The sequence below is a fragment of the Anopheles aquasalis genome, chromosome 2 (genome assembly GCF_943734665.1).
Source record: "Anopheles aquasalis chromosome 2, idAnoAquaMG_Q_19, whole genome shotgun sequence".
In the NCBI taxonomy this organism is placed as follows: Eukaryota; Metazoa; Arthropoda; class Insecta; order Diptera; family Culicidae; genus Anopheles; species Anopheles aquasalis.
In genome coordinates, this window is record NC_064877.1 from 40,627,501 (window position 1) to 40,645,000 (window position 17,500).

General features: G+C 50.8%; 4 protein-coding genes across 7 annotated transcripts in view; 2 read left to right on the forward strand and 2 right to left on the reverse strand.

The window, feature by feature from the left end:
* Positions 1–11,720, reverse strand: part of LOC126573360 (sodium-independent sulfate anion transporter) — a 14,938-nt gene extending 3,218 nt beyond the window's left edge. Inside the window, exon 1 of one of the 2 annotated variants that reach the window (XM_050233420.1) lies at positions 11,382–11,720. Coding sequence is in view for 1 of the 2 variants with exons in the window: in XM_050233419.1 (XP_050089376.1) it covers positions 528–537 (10 nt within the window). In the remaining variant the exon portion in view is untranslated. Of the gene's footprint in view, positions 1–527; positions 787–11,381 lie in introns of those variants that run through there. The other variant, XM_050233419.1, reaches the window with a different exon arrangement.
* A 1,314-nt stretch (positions 11,721–13,034) lies between these two features.
* On the forward strand, positions 13,035–13,778 carry LOC126581385 (39S ribosomal protein L11, mitochondrial). Of its 2 annotated transcripts, none has more exons than XM_050244989.1 (2): positions 13,035–13,108; positions 13,176–13,778. In XM_050244989.1, the coding sequence occupies exon 2, from the start codon at positions 13,188–13,190 to the stop codon at positions 13,776–13,778; it is 591 nt and encodes a 196-aa protein (XP_050100946.1). In that variant the 5' UTR covers positions 13,035–13,108; positions 13,176–13,187. The 2 variants fall into 2 exon arrangements, with proteins under 2 accessions (XP_050100946.1, XP_050100947.1); XM_050244990.1 differs by having other exon boundaries at positions 13,061–13,108; positions 13,181–13,778.
* LOC126581384 (ribosomal RNA processing protein 36 homolog) lies at positions 13,764–14,781 on the reverse strand. The gene is made up of 2 exons (XM_050244988.1): positions 14,611–14,781; positions 13,764–14,545 (listed from the first exon to the last, which is right to left on the reverse strand). The coding sequence occupies exons 1-2, from the start codon at positions 14,728–14,730 to the stop codon at positions 13,826–13,828; spliced, it is 840 nt and encodes a 279-aa protein (XP_050100945.1). The 5' UTR covers positions 14,731–14,781; the 3' UTR covers positions 13,764–13,825.
* A 116-nt stretch (positions 14,782–14,897) lies between these two features.
* Positions 14,898–17,500, forward strand: part of LOC126581383 (spastin) — a 15,726-nt gene continuing 13,123 nt past the window's right edge. Inside the window, exon 1 of one of the 2 annotated variants that reach the window (XM_050244986.1) lies at positions 14,898–16,608. In XM_050244986.1, coding sequence (XP_050100943.1) covers positions 15,846–16,608 — 763 coding nt within the window. In that variant the 5' untranslated portion in view covers positions 14,898–15,845. The remainder of the gene's footprint in view (positions 16,609–17,500) is intronic. The other variant, XM_050244987.1, reaches the window with a different exon arrangement.

Genomic DNA, 17,500 nt, shown 5'->3' on the forward strand with positions numbered 1-17,500 from the left:
TGTCTGCGACAACTGTTTCGATCGTCCGCCAAAACACGCATTATGCTTAAATCACGAAGCAGATAATGGTTTTTGTCCTGTACGGGGCGTGTGCGTCAAGAGAGAGACAACACGCTGATCGAACCGGCACGATCTGCTCCATGAATTTGTGTTGGCCACACATGTTTGTTGTTTGTTGTGTACCAAACTCACTCACCAAACAACACTCGGCACTCGCTAACCGTTCGAAAGAAAACGGTCGCGGTGTACCTTCAACAAGAGATCGTTAGATATGGTCACCTCCCCGATTAACGTCCATTTTCCGACGGATTACGACGATTGCTGATGAAGACATCGCCAGCGAACGGAACGGGTTGATACGCATTGTCGTGGAAATGATAAACATTTGCCCTTTTTTTCCCCATCTGGAGCATATTATTCGTTCCTGGGCTAATCATCACCGAACCGACGAGGTGTCTTTTGTTACGCACAGTTAACGCTGCTAATTGCACGGGTAAACACGGTACATTCCCTGGCCAAAAACTCACCGTTAAACATGCTAACACAATGTAACAACAGACCGACAGCATCGGCGCCACTTGTACTAGTCTCTTCCGGGAACTACCGCACGGACCACCGACACCGAATTACTGGACAACGTTCCTCAAGGAACAGGCTCGTAGGGCCTAAACTATCCGATCCACGGCACGACACGCGATCACGGTTCCCGTACCCTGCCCTAATCGACGAGTGGGAACGTTCTGACGAGTCGGACCGTCGTTCTCTGGACCTAGCCACACGCGAGGCGAAAACGGTTGTGGTCGGGCGCACTGACGGAGCGCCAGCTTAAATCCCCATCCCAGCCAGCAGTCAATCCGCAAGCCACAACCGGCTGGAACTCTCTCACAAACACTTTTGTCGCTGGTCATTTGGGTGCGAGATCACCACCCTCTCCGGCGAGAGAGAGAGAGAGGTGGTAATGGAGAATGAAAGTTAAGATTGCGAGTGCGAATGGAAGACGTGCTGGCGTTCTCGTGTCGGGTACAAGCTGGTTTTTCGGGTCATCCGCAGGTTTGCGACAGGATCTGCGGGATACCCGGTCTCGGATCAGGATCCCGGCAAAAGGTTCTGAGTGGCTAGCATCTCAGTATTCGGTTCGATTCCCTAGCTTTACCTCTTCCCGGATTACAATGCAACCATTTTGTAGCTAAACAAAGGAATACCATCACTTGCCATCAGTATGGTGCGCCTCGGTGAGGGGTCTCTACCGCTAGAACGTCTATAGTAAATCAATCTTTGCATTCCAAGCCGCCTACAAAGTGCCTATCGTGCATTGAGTAAAGCCGACGAGCGTCTAGCCGGCCCTCCACCGAACCGAGCAGGAAACATACGATTAGTGCTACTTAATAGCTTTCGTTAGATTTTATCGATGTGAAAACTCACGATCAAACAGCGCGATGGAAAACACCCGGCACTTGGGACCGGGGCCGACGATTCGATTGGCATGATTACGGGAGTGGGTGGGGACCCCCAATCAATTCACGATCGTCATTAGATTGTCTGGTTAGCCGGTTCGCACGAAACGAACGAACGTACGATCACCAGTAATTCAATTTGAAAACCATTTTTCTCGCTTCCTCGGACGCGTTGGGGAGAGTGTTGTAAGTGAAGTGGAGGTAGGCAGAAGCAACACACGAAACAATGAGATAAACAGCACGGCAGGCATCGTAAGTATTGGCCGCCGGTTACCGTTTGTTTCTCTAGAAACGATATTGTGCGATCAAGGCGATCGAGATATTTGAAGTGTAACCATAAATCATGGGCGCGACGGGTGTCGGCCCTGCACCCTCGCTGACCTTGTGCGCGATCACTACCGACAATAGCAGCGCCCTAGAGCAACGGATCTAGATCCTAATTGACGGGATCATATTTTTGGACCGACCGTTGGCCACATATGCTTGTTGCAAAGCTTAGGTCACTAAAGGAAGTATTGTTTCGCGAAGCAAAGTGCCAGCAAATGAAAAACACCACCAAGCTCCACATAGAGAACCAAAGGATGTGCATTTCGCATTGTGTGCCGTAGACGCGAAGAATGCATAATTGACTTTCACTATGAGAGATTGAAAGCTTGCAAACTCCATACAAATTCTTGGCGAGAACTTTCACGTACGTGTAGAAACAAAGAAAATAGCTGTACCGAAAAGAAATCTAGCAAATGTGGCCCCGGATCCCTATCGTCATGAACATTTTTCTGTGAGATCTCCAGTCGCCTCGTGTAGGAACTCGGTAAAGCCTTTAAAATAGGTCAAACTCAACAAACCAGAAACTCAAAGAACTTCAATTTTGAAAGTTTCTGTCCACGCTGAAACCATATGCAACGTAGACAGGCACCGTTTACAGCATTCATTTTACCTTTTTTTGGGTAATATTTCTATCTCAAACTATGCGAATTCAGAGATTTCAGAGACAAAACAACATTTTAGCCTCAATTTATGACTTTTCGCACTGTCATAGTAAGATGTTAAGCAAACCAGTTCGAGTTCGGGCGCCTACTTGGCCAAATTGTGCTACTTTGATCGTGCTCAACAAAGTGAGCGAGAGAGCGAGCGAGAGACCACGTACCAGGCGGCTCCATTATGGTGCCTCTTGCTCAGCAGTCGAACCACAACGCGCGATCCTCAATTTACGCGTCCATCGATCCGCTGCTTCCGTACGACGCTTCGAGCAAGCCAATTGCAGATTCCGTCACTATAGAGAAGCGGGGCGCCAGTACCTTCACCCTGGCCTTGAACTCGTTTGCATTCCGAAACGGTCGCGAATGCGACACATTTCTCCGGTAAACCCCACAGTCGACCCCCACGGAACAACATCCTGTACATCGCCATCTTGTATCCTTGCTTCAGTTCACCCTTCAGCCAGATCTCCATTCTCGAATCGATGGCCTCCTGGCAGTGCGGTAAGCTACGGACAAAGAAACGAACACGTTCGCAGCAAGGGAAGCGACAGGGCCGATCCCGAATGCCGTCACTCCGAGGGACGGAACGGTTCGATCCGATTTTCGGCGGACCATTTCCAGTTTTTACCGGATACGACTCGATTCATCACACGGTTGGTCGGTCGGTCGGTCGAGTGGCCGATCATACCTCACGCGACCGCCGCCATCTTTCGCTTAATGACCCTTCGACCGGTGGTGAAACCGGTCTCCGGTGCACCACCCTGCGATCCCGTGCGATCTTATCCGGTCCGCGACGAAGCGACGAACCCCTTCGCCCCGATTGCCACTCCCAAACAACCGCCAGCACCTCACTGTGGAGTTCCCCAAAAAAGGGGATAAAGAGAGGGTGGATGCGTTTCATTCACGATGCTCGATCACCGACAACCTACCCCAAGACAAGAGGGAACTAATCGATCACAAATTGAGGAGGGTGTTCGATCACGCCTGCGAACGGATGAAGCTTAACTCCAGTCCCGATCAGGCGTGCGCTGAAGGCACGTTTTGTCCGCCACCGCCCCCGGGCACATTGACAGTCGCGTGCCTCTCTACCAACGCCACCGCCCAGCACTCGGTACACATTTGATACACATTTTATGCAAATGACTCCCGGCTGCGCCGTTGTCCAGCTCCGTACTGGTGTACTTTTGTGGTATTAAAGCAAACTTCGTGTCCGGATCCGGTTAAATCAATACTACCCGCACTAAGGGGTGGCTGGCTGACTGGTCCTTGCCCACATTGTGCCAGGGTAGGGCTGGAAAGGGTGTCGAAAGAGCGATTTGCATATGCGCGCCTGTCCCTTATGTGCAAACGCCTCGTAGTCGTCGTGGTGCCCTTATTCTCTCATCCCGTCATTGTGTTCCAGTCTCAGGCATGTATCAGTGTACGAAGTGCCACAATGGCCAGCGAAACTCACCGATTGAAATCCGGTCAAGGCGAATGACATCGACGAGCGATCGAGTCATTGAGGCGAGACACTCCTTTACCGTGGTCCCACGGTTCTAATCGGTTCTCTTGGCGCACTTTTAAGCCTCGCCCGGTGATCCTGCCCAGTTCCCAGCCACGGCTGAAGGAAGGATTTGACTTGGTTGGCATTTATGGCAGCATGCCAGCGACCACCACCGTGGGACCGCCAGCGAGACATTAATTATTTATGATCGCTCGTGCCGTGCCGGACATGCCCTGCTGCAAGGGCCACCCTCATCCAGACATCCAGAGACCGATCGAACTTTATCCCGGATGGAGCAACTTCAATGACACGATCCGGTAACGCTGCATCGATGCTAATAATTCACACGTGTTGGCACTGTACCGGATCGCAAAGTTATCAGCAGCCGCGAATGGAATTTTACGCGATTCCCTGGCGAGTTTTACCGTGCCGATATCGGAAGTCTAGACATTTGCATTTCGGTTGGAATGTGCAATGGGGCGTCCCAAAAACCGGTTCACGGTTTACGCGAAAATAACATTCAAGATCGTGGCGCAAATCCGGCCACAAGTCCGGATGTGCGGCAACCTTGGAAGACCATTTGCCAATTCCGGAGAAGAAGAGAACCATAAATTGTAACGGGACAGCGTGGCGATAACAGTACAACCAACAACAAACAGTTACAGATCAACTGGAAAACCGGTTTGCCCGAATCCCTAGAAGCCGCTACAACCCGGTCGGGTGCTCTCGCTTTCATCAAGGATCTTCCGCGCGTAGGCATGCAAGATGCCATTACCGGGCGTACCGGTTCGATCGCAGGAAGTATCTCCGATTCTGCTCCGATAAGCGATAAACCATAGCCGATTTGGTGTAACCGTAGACGCCGCGTTTATGCTCTCTCTCTCTCTCTCTCTCTCTCTCTGGCCGGATTGGCCGGATCGGCGATTGATGCGTCCATCATCCGATTCCAAGTGCGGCGCCGAGGAAGATGAGCCAGATGAATGCGGAATGCACACGCGAAGGTCACGCGCCACCAATGGTTACCGTGCGTAGTAGTTCGCCATCGTCTACGCACCTCGAACTCGGATGCAACGAATGGCACCGGGGTACCCGGGGTCAGTGCGTGTGACCCAGAGTTCACCTTTTGTTGTAGATTTTTTTTTGTTTCGTTGTTGTTATGCCGCTGTTGTTACTGCTGTTGTTGTTGTTGGTAATCCGTTGGCGTCTGATCAGTTGCAGTGCCATCGGTGGTGGCGCACACCGCGATGACCTTTGCGCCATGTTTCGCCGAGGGTGCGCGGTGCGCGGAGGCCAAACAAGGCTCACCATAATTATGTTCCGCCCGGAGTGGAGGGCATCCATCATCCGCTGGCGCGAAGCGCGAACGGTACGAATTGGATCGCGCGAGGAGTGCACTTCGAACCTGAACCAGTCATCGCCAACAAGTCCGAATGAGTGCGAGGATTAATGCAATTACCGGGCAGGTCTGGGCACGCACTTAAGTAGCACCGACGGCCACCGGCGGTCCCCGGGGTGATGCAATGCCGGTCGGTTGGAATTAATGGTCTAGTAATGGTTTTATGGGCTTGAGGCGCAAGATCCAGAGAAAAGTGATCCTCATACAAGCGTCACAAGCGCCTCTGTTGACGACATGAGGATATGGCAAACGCACGCACAATCGTCACACGCGCGATCATGTTAATTGCATAAGGCAGCCTTTGAACCGTCGACTTATACAACATTCCTAAAGGTGCATGGCCACGATAGCAACGTTTGCCAGAAAGAAACTTTGATCGGTTGTCATTTAACTTTGCTTTATGTTAAGAACAGTAAAAAAGGAGTTGAAATAAAGTTGTCATCGTGACCAAGAACGATGAAGATGAAAGAAGCATTCTTTACCATCGATATTGCTCCAGATTCAGTTTAGTTTACTTTACTGTTTTAAGTTTCTTTACAGTGAATGTTGGTATCGTGGTCATGCACCTTAAGGACCACTAGCGGGCACACTAAGCAAAATTGGTGACAGAACCATCTCGAGCGAGTGTAATTGTAATGAGCTCACTCAACAAACCAACAGTCCCTAGTAACCTTAACGGGCATTTCAAGATGCTGTTATGCTATCGAGAAGTGCGCCAGTGACCCACAAAGGATCTCTCCTTGTACCTCTCCACCAATCCACCCCAAAACCTCTCGCCCCTCGAGAGATCGACATCAAAGGGTGCTGCTACACCTCTTCTCAACCATTCCGGACCATTCTCACGGTGGGGGCGCAACGGTGAGCCCATGCTCGAATGCGCGATCGCGCGCGCGCGCGCCAAGCGCCGATCCATCAAACCGCGTGGGTGCAACACGTGCTGCGAGAGGTAATTAGTTGGGTGGTACGGGTAAGTCACCCGTTTCTAGTTGCTGCTGCTACTTGCTGCCGGTTGTCTTGCTTTCAATTAAAGTTGCATCGCGCGCATGCGCACCGCATGTGCACTCACGCGGTCCTTTCACACCTCTCCTTCCTTCCGGTTTCACTTCTGTCGGCACGGAGGCTCCGTTCGCTTGTTGGACAGTAGTAACGGTTGTTGATTACTACCGCTTATCGCTAATCAATAGCTCGCTCGCTCGTTCGCTCGATTGGAACCGGAACCGGTGATAGTGCACGCTGCAAGCCGCTCGTGATCATCGCGATCGCCGATCTACGGTGTGTTTTCATGCCGGTGACGATGACGATGACGGTTTAAACCGCGTTCCGTTCGTCAGCAGCTCGTTACCGTTTACGGGATTTGCTCGCGCAAGCCAGATGGCCTCTGGCTCGTTCGTTGACAGTGCGTCGCCATCTCGCCCTCGTGCAGGTGTACCAAATTTTGTCACTTCATCCATCGAACGAGAGATAAACACATAAGCACACATACGCGGGCGCTCGTGCGTTTGTTTACAGCGGATCGTCTTAAGAAAGAGAAGATTGGAGAGGCGAATTGTGCGAACCAGCTGTACATATAGGACTTTGTACAGGGAGCCGAGTATAATGAACCCCATTAGCGGGTACGCCACAATAGTGGCCACTGTTGCAGCGATCGTGGTTCCTGTTTGTCAACTGAGAGGTGACGATGATGAAGCCAACCGTTGGCTACGGTCACGATGAGACCGAAGCATTGTAGCTGCACTACCAGCAGCGCCACATTTCGCGTATTAGCTACCGAACCGATCTCGTGATCGCATGCGCGTCAACCAGACAAACCGCAAATGGGCAGACCAAACACAGACACACTCAGGCTAATCAAACGTGCTAGTGCCACCGGACATTCCATTGGCATGACTCAACGGCCACGACGATGACAAAATAGTCAGATTGGTTCCCATTGCACCGTAAAACCGCGACCAACAAACCAACCGGCAACACAATCTGGCAACTCATGGCAAACGGTGTGTCTGTCCGTTCTACGCCGGTCATTAAGTCGCATCGCATGCGACTAAATTGTTTGTTTTGCTGTTGATCATGCCGTGCCCCGGAGCGGAACCAAGCGGCGGGGCTTCCCAAAAAAAAAGGTCCCAACGAATTCCATAACCAGATTCCGTGTCGGTTGGCACCTTCCTTCCATGTGGAGTGAAAACCCGTTTTCGAGGGGGAATTTCCCGCGTGCCACTTGAGACGAGTGGTGGTGTGTAACAAAGTTGCCCGGATCGCGTTAAAATCCCTTCCGATCCAATCCGTTCCGACCGCTAATCAATGGCGCTGGTTTGTCTAACGCGATGCCATTCACGCGGTCGCGGTGCCACCGATTAATTGCCGCGGTGCCTTGGTACCCGATCCGATCGACATGTTACCGGCACGTGCACTGCGAACGTGCCCTGTTGCGATGCCGGTTGTCAGTCAGCCAGCCAGCCAGCCAGCGAGCCAGTCAACCGGATGAATCTCTGATCCTGATCAACCTTCGGCGACGAAGGATTATCGGGGATCTCCAGACGCCAGCGAGAGGGATATACCGGCTCATAAAGCAGAAACGACACTTCAAAGCAGGTTTAACCCCACCTCCCCTTCTGGTAGGGTGGGTGTGAAAATCCCTCCGCCACGTTTAGCAAGACGGCTTCCGCGGGAGAGTGGGATTGCTTAACGATCGGCATCGTAACGCGGCACGTGACCAGCGGATGGTGTCACAAGAAGAAGGTCTGGTTGGCCGCAAAGACCGAAACGACCCCCAGCCGGGGGATTCCCCGTACCGTTTGGCAAGGGTAGCGAGAGGATTGTTTATATTTTTTGCAGCTTCCCCACTGCCCGCGACCTACGAACCGGCGAGAACCGGTTTAATCCTCCGGACTTTGGACGTTTTTTTAGTCGTTCGGATCTCTTTAGCGAACCGACTGACCATGGCAGACTGGTATGCAATAAACAAATCCTCACCATCGAGACGATCGGCGGCTGCAGCGGTGGCCAAGGGCGGAGGAATGGGCACGCGAGATCGCGCGCACCATAAACGGTCCATCAAGTCGCGATTCATCCCCGGCAAAGGACCGCACGGCGAGCGATGGGGCCGCTTCTGGTGTCATTGAACCCGTGCAGCGTTGGCCGTGTTGAAAGTCCGTCCAGCGCCACACGTGATCAGTCGACGATCCGCACGACGATCCTTTTAAATCCCATGCCCCGGGCGACGATCGCAACCTCAGATGGATAATCGCTTTCGCTTTCGCTCGCCCAGTTTCGGAAGGAGAAGCAGATCGAGGGTAAGTATGGCCACTGGGGGTGGGCCCTAAAGATCCTTGCCTAACCGTGGTGGCCTTCAAACAACTCCAGCGACCCTTTGTACACTGTACTGACTGACTGACGATCACCTTTTGAGCCGGTAATTACTCGATGGAGTGTGCTTTGCTGTGGTGCTTCTATTTCTAGCGGTCTCTGGCCTCACAGATTGACCTTTTTGCTAGCCCCGCAGGTCAGACCTCAGCACGGGGCACGTCGAAAGCTTCGATCGAGCTGCAGCTGACCTGCACGAGAAAGTGATTGCGCGCACGCCAAGACGCTGAGGGTCGGCGCCATTGTCATGGAAGCTGCTGCTGACGAACGTTACACCCAGCCAGCAGAGCAGATGAATGACGAGGTCACATTTGGCAATCGATGAAATGGAAAGAAAGGGGGCCGAGGTGGATGGCTGTGCATCACGTGCCGTACCGTGTCTCCGCTCCGCCCATCCGCTACGACAGTGACGATGGTTTGAGCGTTTGCGGTCTGGTGCTGGAGATCGGTTCATCTTGCTCGAGCGCTTGTGACGCGAACAGTGAGCCAGCACGCAAGCAACCGGAGCGAGAGTTGTGTTACTGAAAAAACGCAAACAGCTTAGAGAACGGTAATTATTCAATTCTATTGTTCTGTTCGCGAGGAATGGCAAGCGGAGCTTTTGCCTTCGTCGTCAAGTTGAGTGAAAACATAATGAATGTTTAGGTTGAAGAAGAATTAGTGCTGAGCGCATCTTTTCACCTCACTCTCTCTCTCGATTTGCATCTTATACATGACAAATCTAGGACAAAATATGATCACGCTGATAGTTCAATCATTGAGCTGTTGAAGTTTTCGCGATATTCCGGTGAACAAGATTGTTGGGAAGTACAGTGCTAGTTTTGCATAAACCGGAGAACCCGTTTACATGTGATTTCTTGGACATTTCGGTTTCATGTGTGGCGATCACATGTAGCTATTGTAGATACGTGAACCAGTTAGCCGTAAAGCTTCCATTGCACGTGTCTGAGGTGTTTAACCGCATAATAAATTTCATAACCGGTTCGTACAGTTGGTAGATCTCGTCTAGTTCGATTTGATCGGAAATCAGGGAATCCCTTAATGGACGAAGATGTCTATTCATTCCATAAAAACGGATCTGGTAGATCACTACCATTATCATCCGACTTCTACTCTCCATGGAAGAGATATTCATCGATCAAAACCACATGATGTAAAGTTCCATCCTCTAATAAAAAGATTGTTTGCTTTCAATCTGGATTGGCCACATGTAGAAAATCCTAATTACTCTGTGTAACTCTATGTAATACGAAACAGAAAAACCTGAAGTGATGTAACTACCATCGAGAATAGAAGCGGAGGAACAAAAAAATCCGAATTACTTCATTTGTTCTGCCACTCCGCAGCCGACATTCCTCGAGCTTGAGCATGCTTCCGTGTGTGCACAATGCCTTCCGAACAGATTACCGTGGACTAGCCACAGGGGGGGGGGGGGGGGGAGCCACATTTGGCGAGTTCAGGGTCACTCGTTTCCACTCAGTTTTTGATGATTATTTTGGCATCTTTTTCAACCAGCGTACCCCCGGCTGGCCCGCTATAAAACGTTTGCACGAAACATTACACCTTTGCTTTGGCCATTGCTTGCTTATAATAACACCTGGCGCAGTGCCGCAGAACGTGCCAAACTGCGTCGTTCCTTGGATGGTGCTACGGTAGTGTACTCGCCGTTGGGTTGAGCCATTTTAGCGTTTTATCAGCTAGCACCAACAAACCCACGCTGACCGCCGGTAGTGCACGCCCGCCGGTAAGCGCTCGCCGATGACAAAATACGCGATTCATCTCCGTCGTTGTCGTCATCATCAATACGGCATCGTAAGGATTAACGCTTGGTCGCAACAATGAATGAATGGGCGGTTCGCTTCCCACAGAAAGTTGAACCCTGGCTGAACGGATTGCAACTGGAAAATCCCAAAAAGCACCTCAAACAGGGTCGGGGCAAACGGGTAGGCAATAAATTTGGCAAATCGAACGCAGGTTTTTGGTAGAAAGTGTGAACAGTGTGCCTGTTCGTTCGAAATTAAGCAACTTTATCGCTCTCAATGGCATTTTATCGCCGTCCACGGTAGCAAGGAGGACACTTTCAAGCATTGCACCGTCTGTGACTCATCGTTTTGTGGCAATTCACATTACATTTCCTAATCAGCCTTAGCCAGCGAAAGGGCCAAAGGGCCAAAGGGCCAAAGGGCCGTTTCGGATGTTCAGCCACATGCCATAACCACTAATCGTGCGTCAAGCGGAACGATCGCGTGCGCGGAACAAACCGCGCGTTGTCTCGCAAATCAAAGCAAAGGAAGTCGCTGTCAGCTGTTATCCGTTTTTTTTTGTTTGCTTCCTCCGAGCCGAAACAACACCTACATGGCTGTAGGCTGAACATAATGGATCAGCTTCGGCATGACGGCGTGGCTCAAACAGGCGTTTTGAAGGCGCCACACTGCAGAAGAGGATAGAGTAGTGGCAAGTTTTGATGCGAGACACGGCACGAGTGAGAGTGCGTGTGGTAAGCGGCCAGCGCCGTGTCCGAACTACGCCACCCGGTTAGTATACTACCGGAACGACTCATTTCACTTTCAACTGGACGCGCAGAGACCACAACTCGGGCTTTCCAGTGCTTACGGATGCCGATTAATTTAGAAATACTCGTGTTTCGTGTTTTCCAACGAGATAGATACCGTTACGTAGCGTTGTAGTTCGCCTAACTAAATTACCTTGTGATAACTTCGCGGCAATATACTTCTTGGCACAGACGCTGGAACAACGCGACTCACTCTCACTGGGTTCTGTTGGCCGAATGAAGATGGTGATGATCTGGCGGGTTAAGTGTCTTTCTCCGTCTGCGCGTTCACCATTTACCTTGAAACACTGGCACACCGCACGCGCTTTTTACCAGATACGCACACACGATAAAAAAACCGTTTATTTTGGTTTCAACTTTCAGCTGAAGAATTTACACTTTTTTTTGGTGAAGTTACACTCGCCCTCTGCCGTCTCGCGGGGCTCACTTGGTACCTGCTGGCTTCGTAGCACTGATCGTCGATTCGTCATAAAGACCCTCTCTCTTGCCGTACTCAAGCGCGTATAAGCGTCCAGCAACGGGTGTGCAATCGCGCGATGCGTGTGCAGCTCGGGCGCGATCTTATAAACAACTCAAGCGCACGGGACGCGCGACCGATCGTCTAGCGGCGAATCGTGCGGGCCAAAGCTTTCGTCTAGGAATTTTCCAACCGATGGCGCGATCGGTGTGGACGGCACACGATCGTATGATGCGTTGCTCGCTGCCAGGTCGCTTGCTCCGACTGAACCTGCACCGCAGCTGGGTGGGCCTTTGCCGATTGCGAGCTGTCCATGGGCCGTGGATCGCGCTTTTTCGTGTATCCTTCCAGCGATAGCAAAGTACTATGCATAGGTAGTAGTAAGGGAGATATTTGTCATGTGGGCGATAAAACAAAGACAAAATTATTTGCTTTCCTGTAGAGTCCGGAACCCAGGAAGCCTGGAAGAGGCCTCGACCGGTGAGCCGGTGACAATGCGCTAACCTGATGCGTATGTTGAACCTGCTCGCTGCTACACGTGCTGCGTTGCTTACTCCACATTCCAGCGTACGTGCGAACATTGCCAGTATATGGAATCACACAACAACTAAGCCTGCGATCATTCTGTGGCTGACGTACTGTAGAAAGAAAGAAATACGAGGAGTGTGTATCGTCGCTGGTTGATTTTTAGCACGTGTCGTTGTAAGAACTCCGCACAGCAATGAAGGAAAAGCGCTTTACACAACAGTAAATGAACTGCGGGTTCTTTGGATAGCGCAGGATGACACGGTGACCCAGTGGAATTTGGTTTTATTGACTCAGCCGGGCTTACGGTGGTTATTCTTGGTTCAGCGTTACTGAGATCGCACCAGAACAGAAAGGCATTACGCATTTAATCAGTGCAAAGCTACTGCAAAAAGTGATCGCGAATTATGCGGTAGTGAACGTGCTTTTGATTCCGCTAGCGTTTGCATCCGCCCGGTGCGCTACGCGACAAATCCGATCGTCATTATTTACTGGCTCCGTTTCCGTAAAACCAACCAGAGTTGAGTGAACTTAACAAAATTAATAAAGTGAAGAATTTTGAAGGCTGTTTAGCTGGATAACTTTAAACTTCCAACACTGTGGGTTATATGGGAAGGTATACAATTCATAAAAAGAGTCTCATTTCCGTTTTTTTTGTACATTTTCCTCCGAACAGCAGAAGTCCTGAATCTTTCGTATGCTTTGTCATGCTCACACCAAACGGCCGATTCAAATTGAGCACGACGGCATTTGCTCAAACTTCAAATCGAATAACCGTGCTGCCAGCGATTACACAATTTTCGACAGCAAGACCAAAACAATCGCCGGCCTTTTCTGTTTTCTTTAATAAACTTTCCGAAACTAGATAATTTCTGCTGGTAAGTAGTGAATCAAGGGTATTTTCTGCATTATCGATGGCTCAATTACCTTTCATCGGTTCCATAGCACAGCCCGAAGATGTCGAAAGCCGCCGGTCGTTTGAAAACTATGAAGAAAACCTTCGACAAAATCAACCACACGAGCAAACTGCGGACCAACATACCGGCGGGGATGGCGGTCGCTGGACCTCCGCTAGGACCAATGCTGGGCCAGCGCGGTATAAACATTGCAGCCTTCTGCAAGGATTTCAACGAAAGAACGAAAGACATAAAGGAGGGCATTCCGCTACCGTGCCGAGTGGCCGTCACATCCGATCGCGCCTACGAACTGGCCATTCACTCACCTCCGGCAACGTTTTTACTCAAACAAGCGGCCGGCATCCAGCGAGGAGCGATGAGCCCCGGCAAAGAGGTGGCCGGCAAGATTACGCGGAAACATTTGTACGAAATAGCACAAATTAAGTTGCAAGATCCACCCAATGCGCTGCTGTCCTTAGAGCACATGTGCAAGGCGTTGGTAGGAGTGGCCCGTACCTGCGGTATCGAAATAGTGAACGAGCTCGATCCGGTAGAGTACCAACAGTTTCTCGACGAACGGAAGCAGGTCGTTGAAGAACAACGTAAGGAGTTACAAGAAAAACGGGAAGCGCGTATGTTGCGTGTTGGTTAGAGGAATTTATTAGATGGAGCTGTAGCAATAAAGCATAAAGTTGGCCGTTACGTAGCAAAATCGAGCTTTTTCCTGTCTTTGGCCGATATTTTCTTCCGGCGCTTATCGATGTGTTTCGCCAGTTTGCCATCCTCCTTGAGCTTATCGTACTGCTGCACCAAATCGCGGGCCTTTTTGGCACTCTTGCGTTCGTAGAACGGTCGTTTACCCTCACTAATTGCCTGCCGGGCTTGCTGTTTTTCCTGCATTCGTGCCTCATCCAGCTGCTTCTGCTTGGCATACTCGCGAACCTGGTTCTCCGTCCGACGCATGACAAACTTAATCTTTTCTGCCTCTTCCGGATCCGCCGCAGAGTTCAGTTGGCTTTGCAATTTTTTCAGCTCCTTCGATCGCAGATCATTAATGAAACCATAGTCTTGGCGGAACTTGCGGCCACTGAAGTAACCTTGCTTGGGATCGAACCGGGGATCTCTGGGGCGTTGTTCCGTCGATTCATCGTTATTACCTCGCCTTACTTTCGCAAAGGTAGGCATTTTTCTTCGCGAGCTTATCTCTTCGGGACCACTATCGTCATCGTCGGACTCGCTGTCTGTTTTCTCTGGTTCGGGTTTTCGCTTTTTCGCATTCTTTTCTGCTTCAACGGGTTTCGATTTGCTGGCTACCTTTCCGAAGATCGCTTCATTGTAAACGCGAGTTCCCAGTTTCTGTTGCAGTTTCAGCAAATCTTCAAAGGGGATTTCTTTGAACTCTTTATCCGCGAGTTTAGGCTACAAAGAGAACGAACGTGTTTTGTATCCGTTTCTTCAATCCGCCGGCGCCCACCAAAACTTACCACATCGTCTTCCTCCTCATCATCATCGTCCTCATCTTCGGCACTGCTATCTTCGTCGACGACAGAATCTTCCTCGGACTGCGACTGCTCCTGTTCAGATTGATCATCCGAAGAATCCATGGTGATCTGTAATTTCCTGCGAGAAATACGATTTTTCGTTATTTTGGTAGAAACGTGCGGAGCATAAACAAAGCATATGACAGTCGCCGGGGTAGGACACTACGCCCTCCGTAGTTGTCAAAATTGTCCGAGGTTTCGGTCGAACAGCCAGCGCAAGGACGAGCGCAATTTAGTAGTGCTTTTGGGTTGAGCGTTATCGTGTTTTTGTCCGGAAGGAAGGGAGTGTTCTTCTCTTCCACTCGTAACACATTTTCCTTGTAGAGTGGCTCATCTCAGTTCTCTGTCCCCTATTGTTTCGCTGCTGGAAGACGATTGTTGAGACCATTGTTTTGCTGCATCCGCGAAAGCAATGCGCAGACAACCCGCAGCTCCCAGCAGCGCCGAGGAGAGCCCGTTCTATGCCTTCGTCGTTCGGTGGTCAGCATCAGCGATCCGTAGCAGGGCAGTGTAGCAGTAGTCTAGATACTAGAGGGGCAGCAAGGGTGACTAGTGATTACTCGTCGTCGTCGTCCTCGTCGTGTGTTCTGGTTGTATCAAGACCCCCGGGGTAGATGTCCGGCGGGAGTATTTATGTAGTGACATTCGGTTCGTTTCGCAACGGAACACCTTCCGTTTGGGGCCGTAGTTTTCTCTCTAACCCTGTGGGGAATGTTACCAGCAGCCCCCGAGTGTGTAGTGCCATAGAGCAGCTTAACGTCTCGTTGTAGTTCCGTTCGTGAATCGTTTTTGTGGTGTCACCGCTGGGGCGACATTGTGTAGTAGTGTTCTTAAGGCAGATAATTTTTGCGTGATTGGTGTAGTGTAGAAATTGTGGCCAGATTTATTTGTAGACGGCCCCACCGTTATTCCCGAATAGAAACGGCCAACTGGAATTGTAGTGTTTTCGAGGTTTGCTTTGTTGGGAGAGCAGCGCGTATCGTAGCGTGCGTTGCCGTGCATTGTTCGTGCCCGGGGCGGTGCGCAGATCACATCCGAATCTGTCGATGCTACGCCAAGTTGGCTGAACGGCAGCGGGCAACGGTGGAACCGAGCAGTAGCAGCGAGCATAAAGGAAGTAGCACACACACCGTCGGAGGACCATCATTCCTTGGGCCTGAGTCTAGCCGCCGGAACCGATGGTCCGCAATAAATATACGCTCACAACGGCTGGCAAATCGCCGAGTAAGAAATCGCGCACCAGCAGCATCAGCAAGCAGCACGAGCACAATTGCAACGACGACGGAGAAACCGGCAATCTGGAAGGCAGCGGGAGCAGCAGCAGCAGCAGCAGTAGCAGCAGTGCGGACGCCTGCGACTCCACCACGGCCAAAAGATGTGACAGTGGGTCAGTGCACAAGCAGAATCTTTACATCATTTCGTTCCCCGTTATCTTTGTGTTCAACATTTTGCGCTCGCTGCTGTACCAGCTCTTCGTGATCTTTCGCTACGTGTACAACTTCACCAGCAAGGTCGTGTACAGGCCGGTACGGAAAGAGTGTGGCCTCGAAATCGTGATCAACACCGACGGTTCCGGGCACCATCATCACCATCACCACCATCACCATAGCAACCACACGTCGGTAGCTGGTCAGCATTCACAGCAGCAGCAGCAGCAGCAGCAACAGTACAGTCCTTTGCAGCAGCCACCACTCCACCAGCAACAGCAACCACAACAAGCGCAGGAAGATCTTCCCCAACAGCAAGCACATCCTCTACAGTGTTCCCACAGCGGAACGCTAGTGGGTGGAGGTGGAGAGGGTCGCGAAATGTCCATCCAACGGTCAGCCAGCGGGAGCCAGGTGGGCCCGGGCGATCCCCTGCTCGCCAAACAGAAGCACCATCATCGGCGGGCCTTCGAGTACATCTCGAAAGCGCTAAAAATCGACGAAGACAATGAAGGTGAGTACACTCCCAATCGTGGAAGCGTCCTTTTTCGAACACCGATTGTTGCACTTGGCTGAATTCATAATTGATGGTCTATCGCCGTGGAAACGACAGACGCCCTCGTTACGAAATGCCATTGCATTAGGTTGGGAAAAATGGGAAAATCTGCATTCCGGAATGAAAAGGTAAAAGAACGGAATCGGAATCTCCCTCTAACCTTCTTTGAACCAATTTATCTAGCGCAATTTCCACGGGTACGTGGCGAATTTATTTCCTCGGAAAATGTCACCGAAATGAGGGTTTGCTTCACTTTTCACATTTCGAGGCATTTTTGTGAGCGCCTGGTGGTCATCAAACAGGCAGACCCATTTCCCTGCCACATGGAGAGTGATAAATTTCCCTCCACTACCCCTTTTTCATCGTCTTAGTTTTTGCAGAGAAAATTGGAAACAGTGCTCTTTTGTTGTCTGCCATGTTGCCATTGCTTTATTGTTGTACACGAAAGCAGCGAAAAGGTAATAATCCCTCCCCGTGTGTTCAAGTTCAACCATTTGGCGAAAACCCGTACCCTAGGACGGTTTCTTTGTTGCAGGACGTGCAAATACTTGTCATCCTGCCTTCCTAAGCCGCAGAACTTTTGCACGGGAGAGCGTGTATGCTTGCTTGTCTCTGTAGCGCAGCATAGTGAAGCATAACGTGCCACTTTGAGTGAGGCGCCAACTCCGAGCTTCGCACTTTTCGCTATTCTACAGGATTCGAACAGTGGTGGCTAAAGTCTAATGGAACGTCTTAATTTTACGCCCTGTTACTCCTTTTTTTGCCACACACACCATCCCGTCTGGAGAACGCGCAGTGGAAGTAGTAGTACCCCAAAAAGCTCGTTACTTTTGGCGCCGCTAGCCTTTTT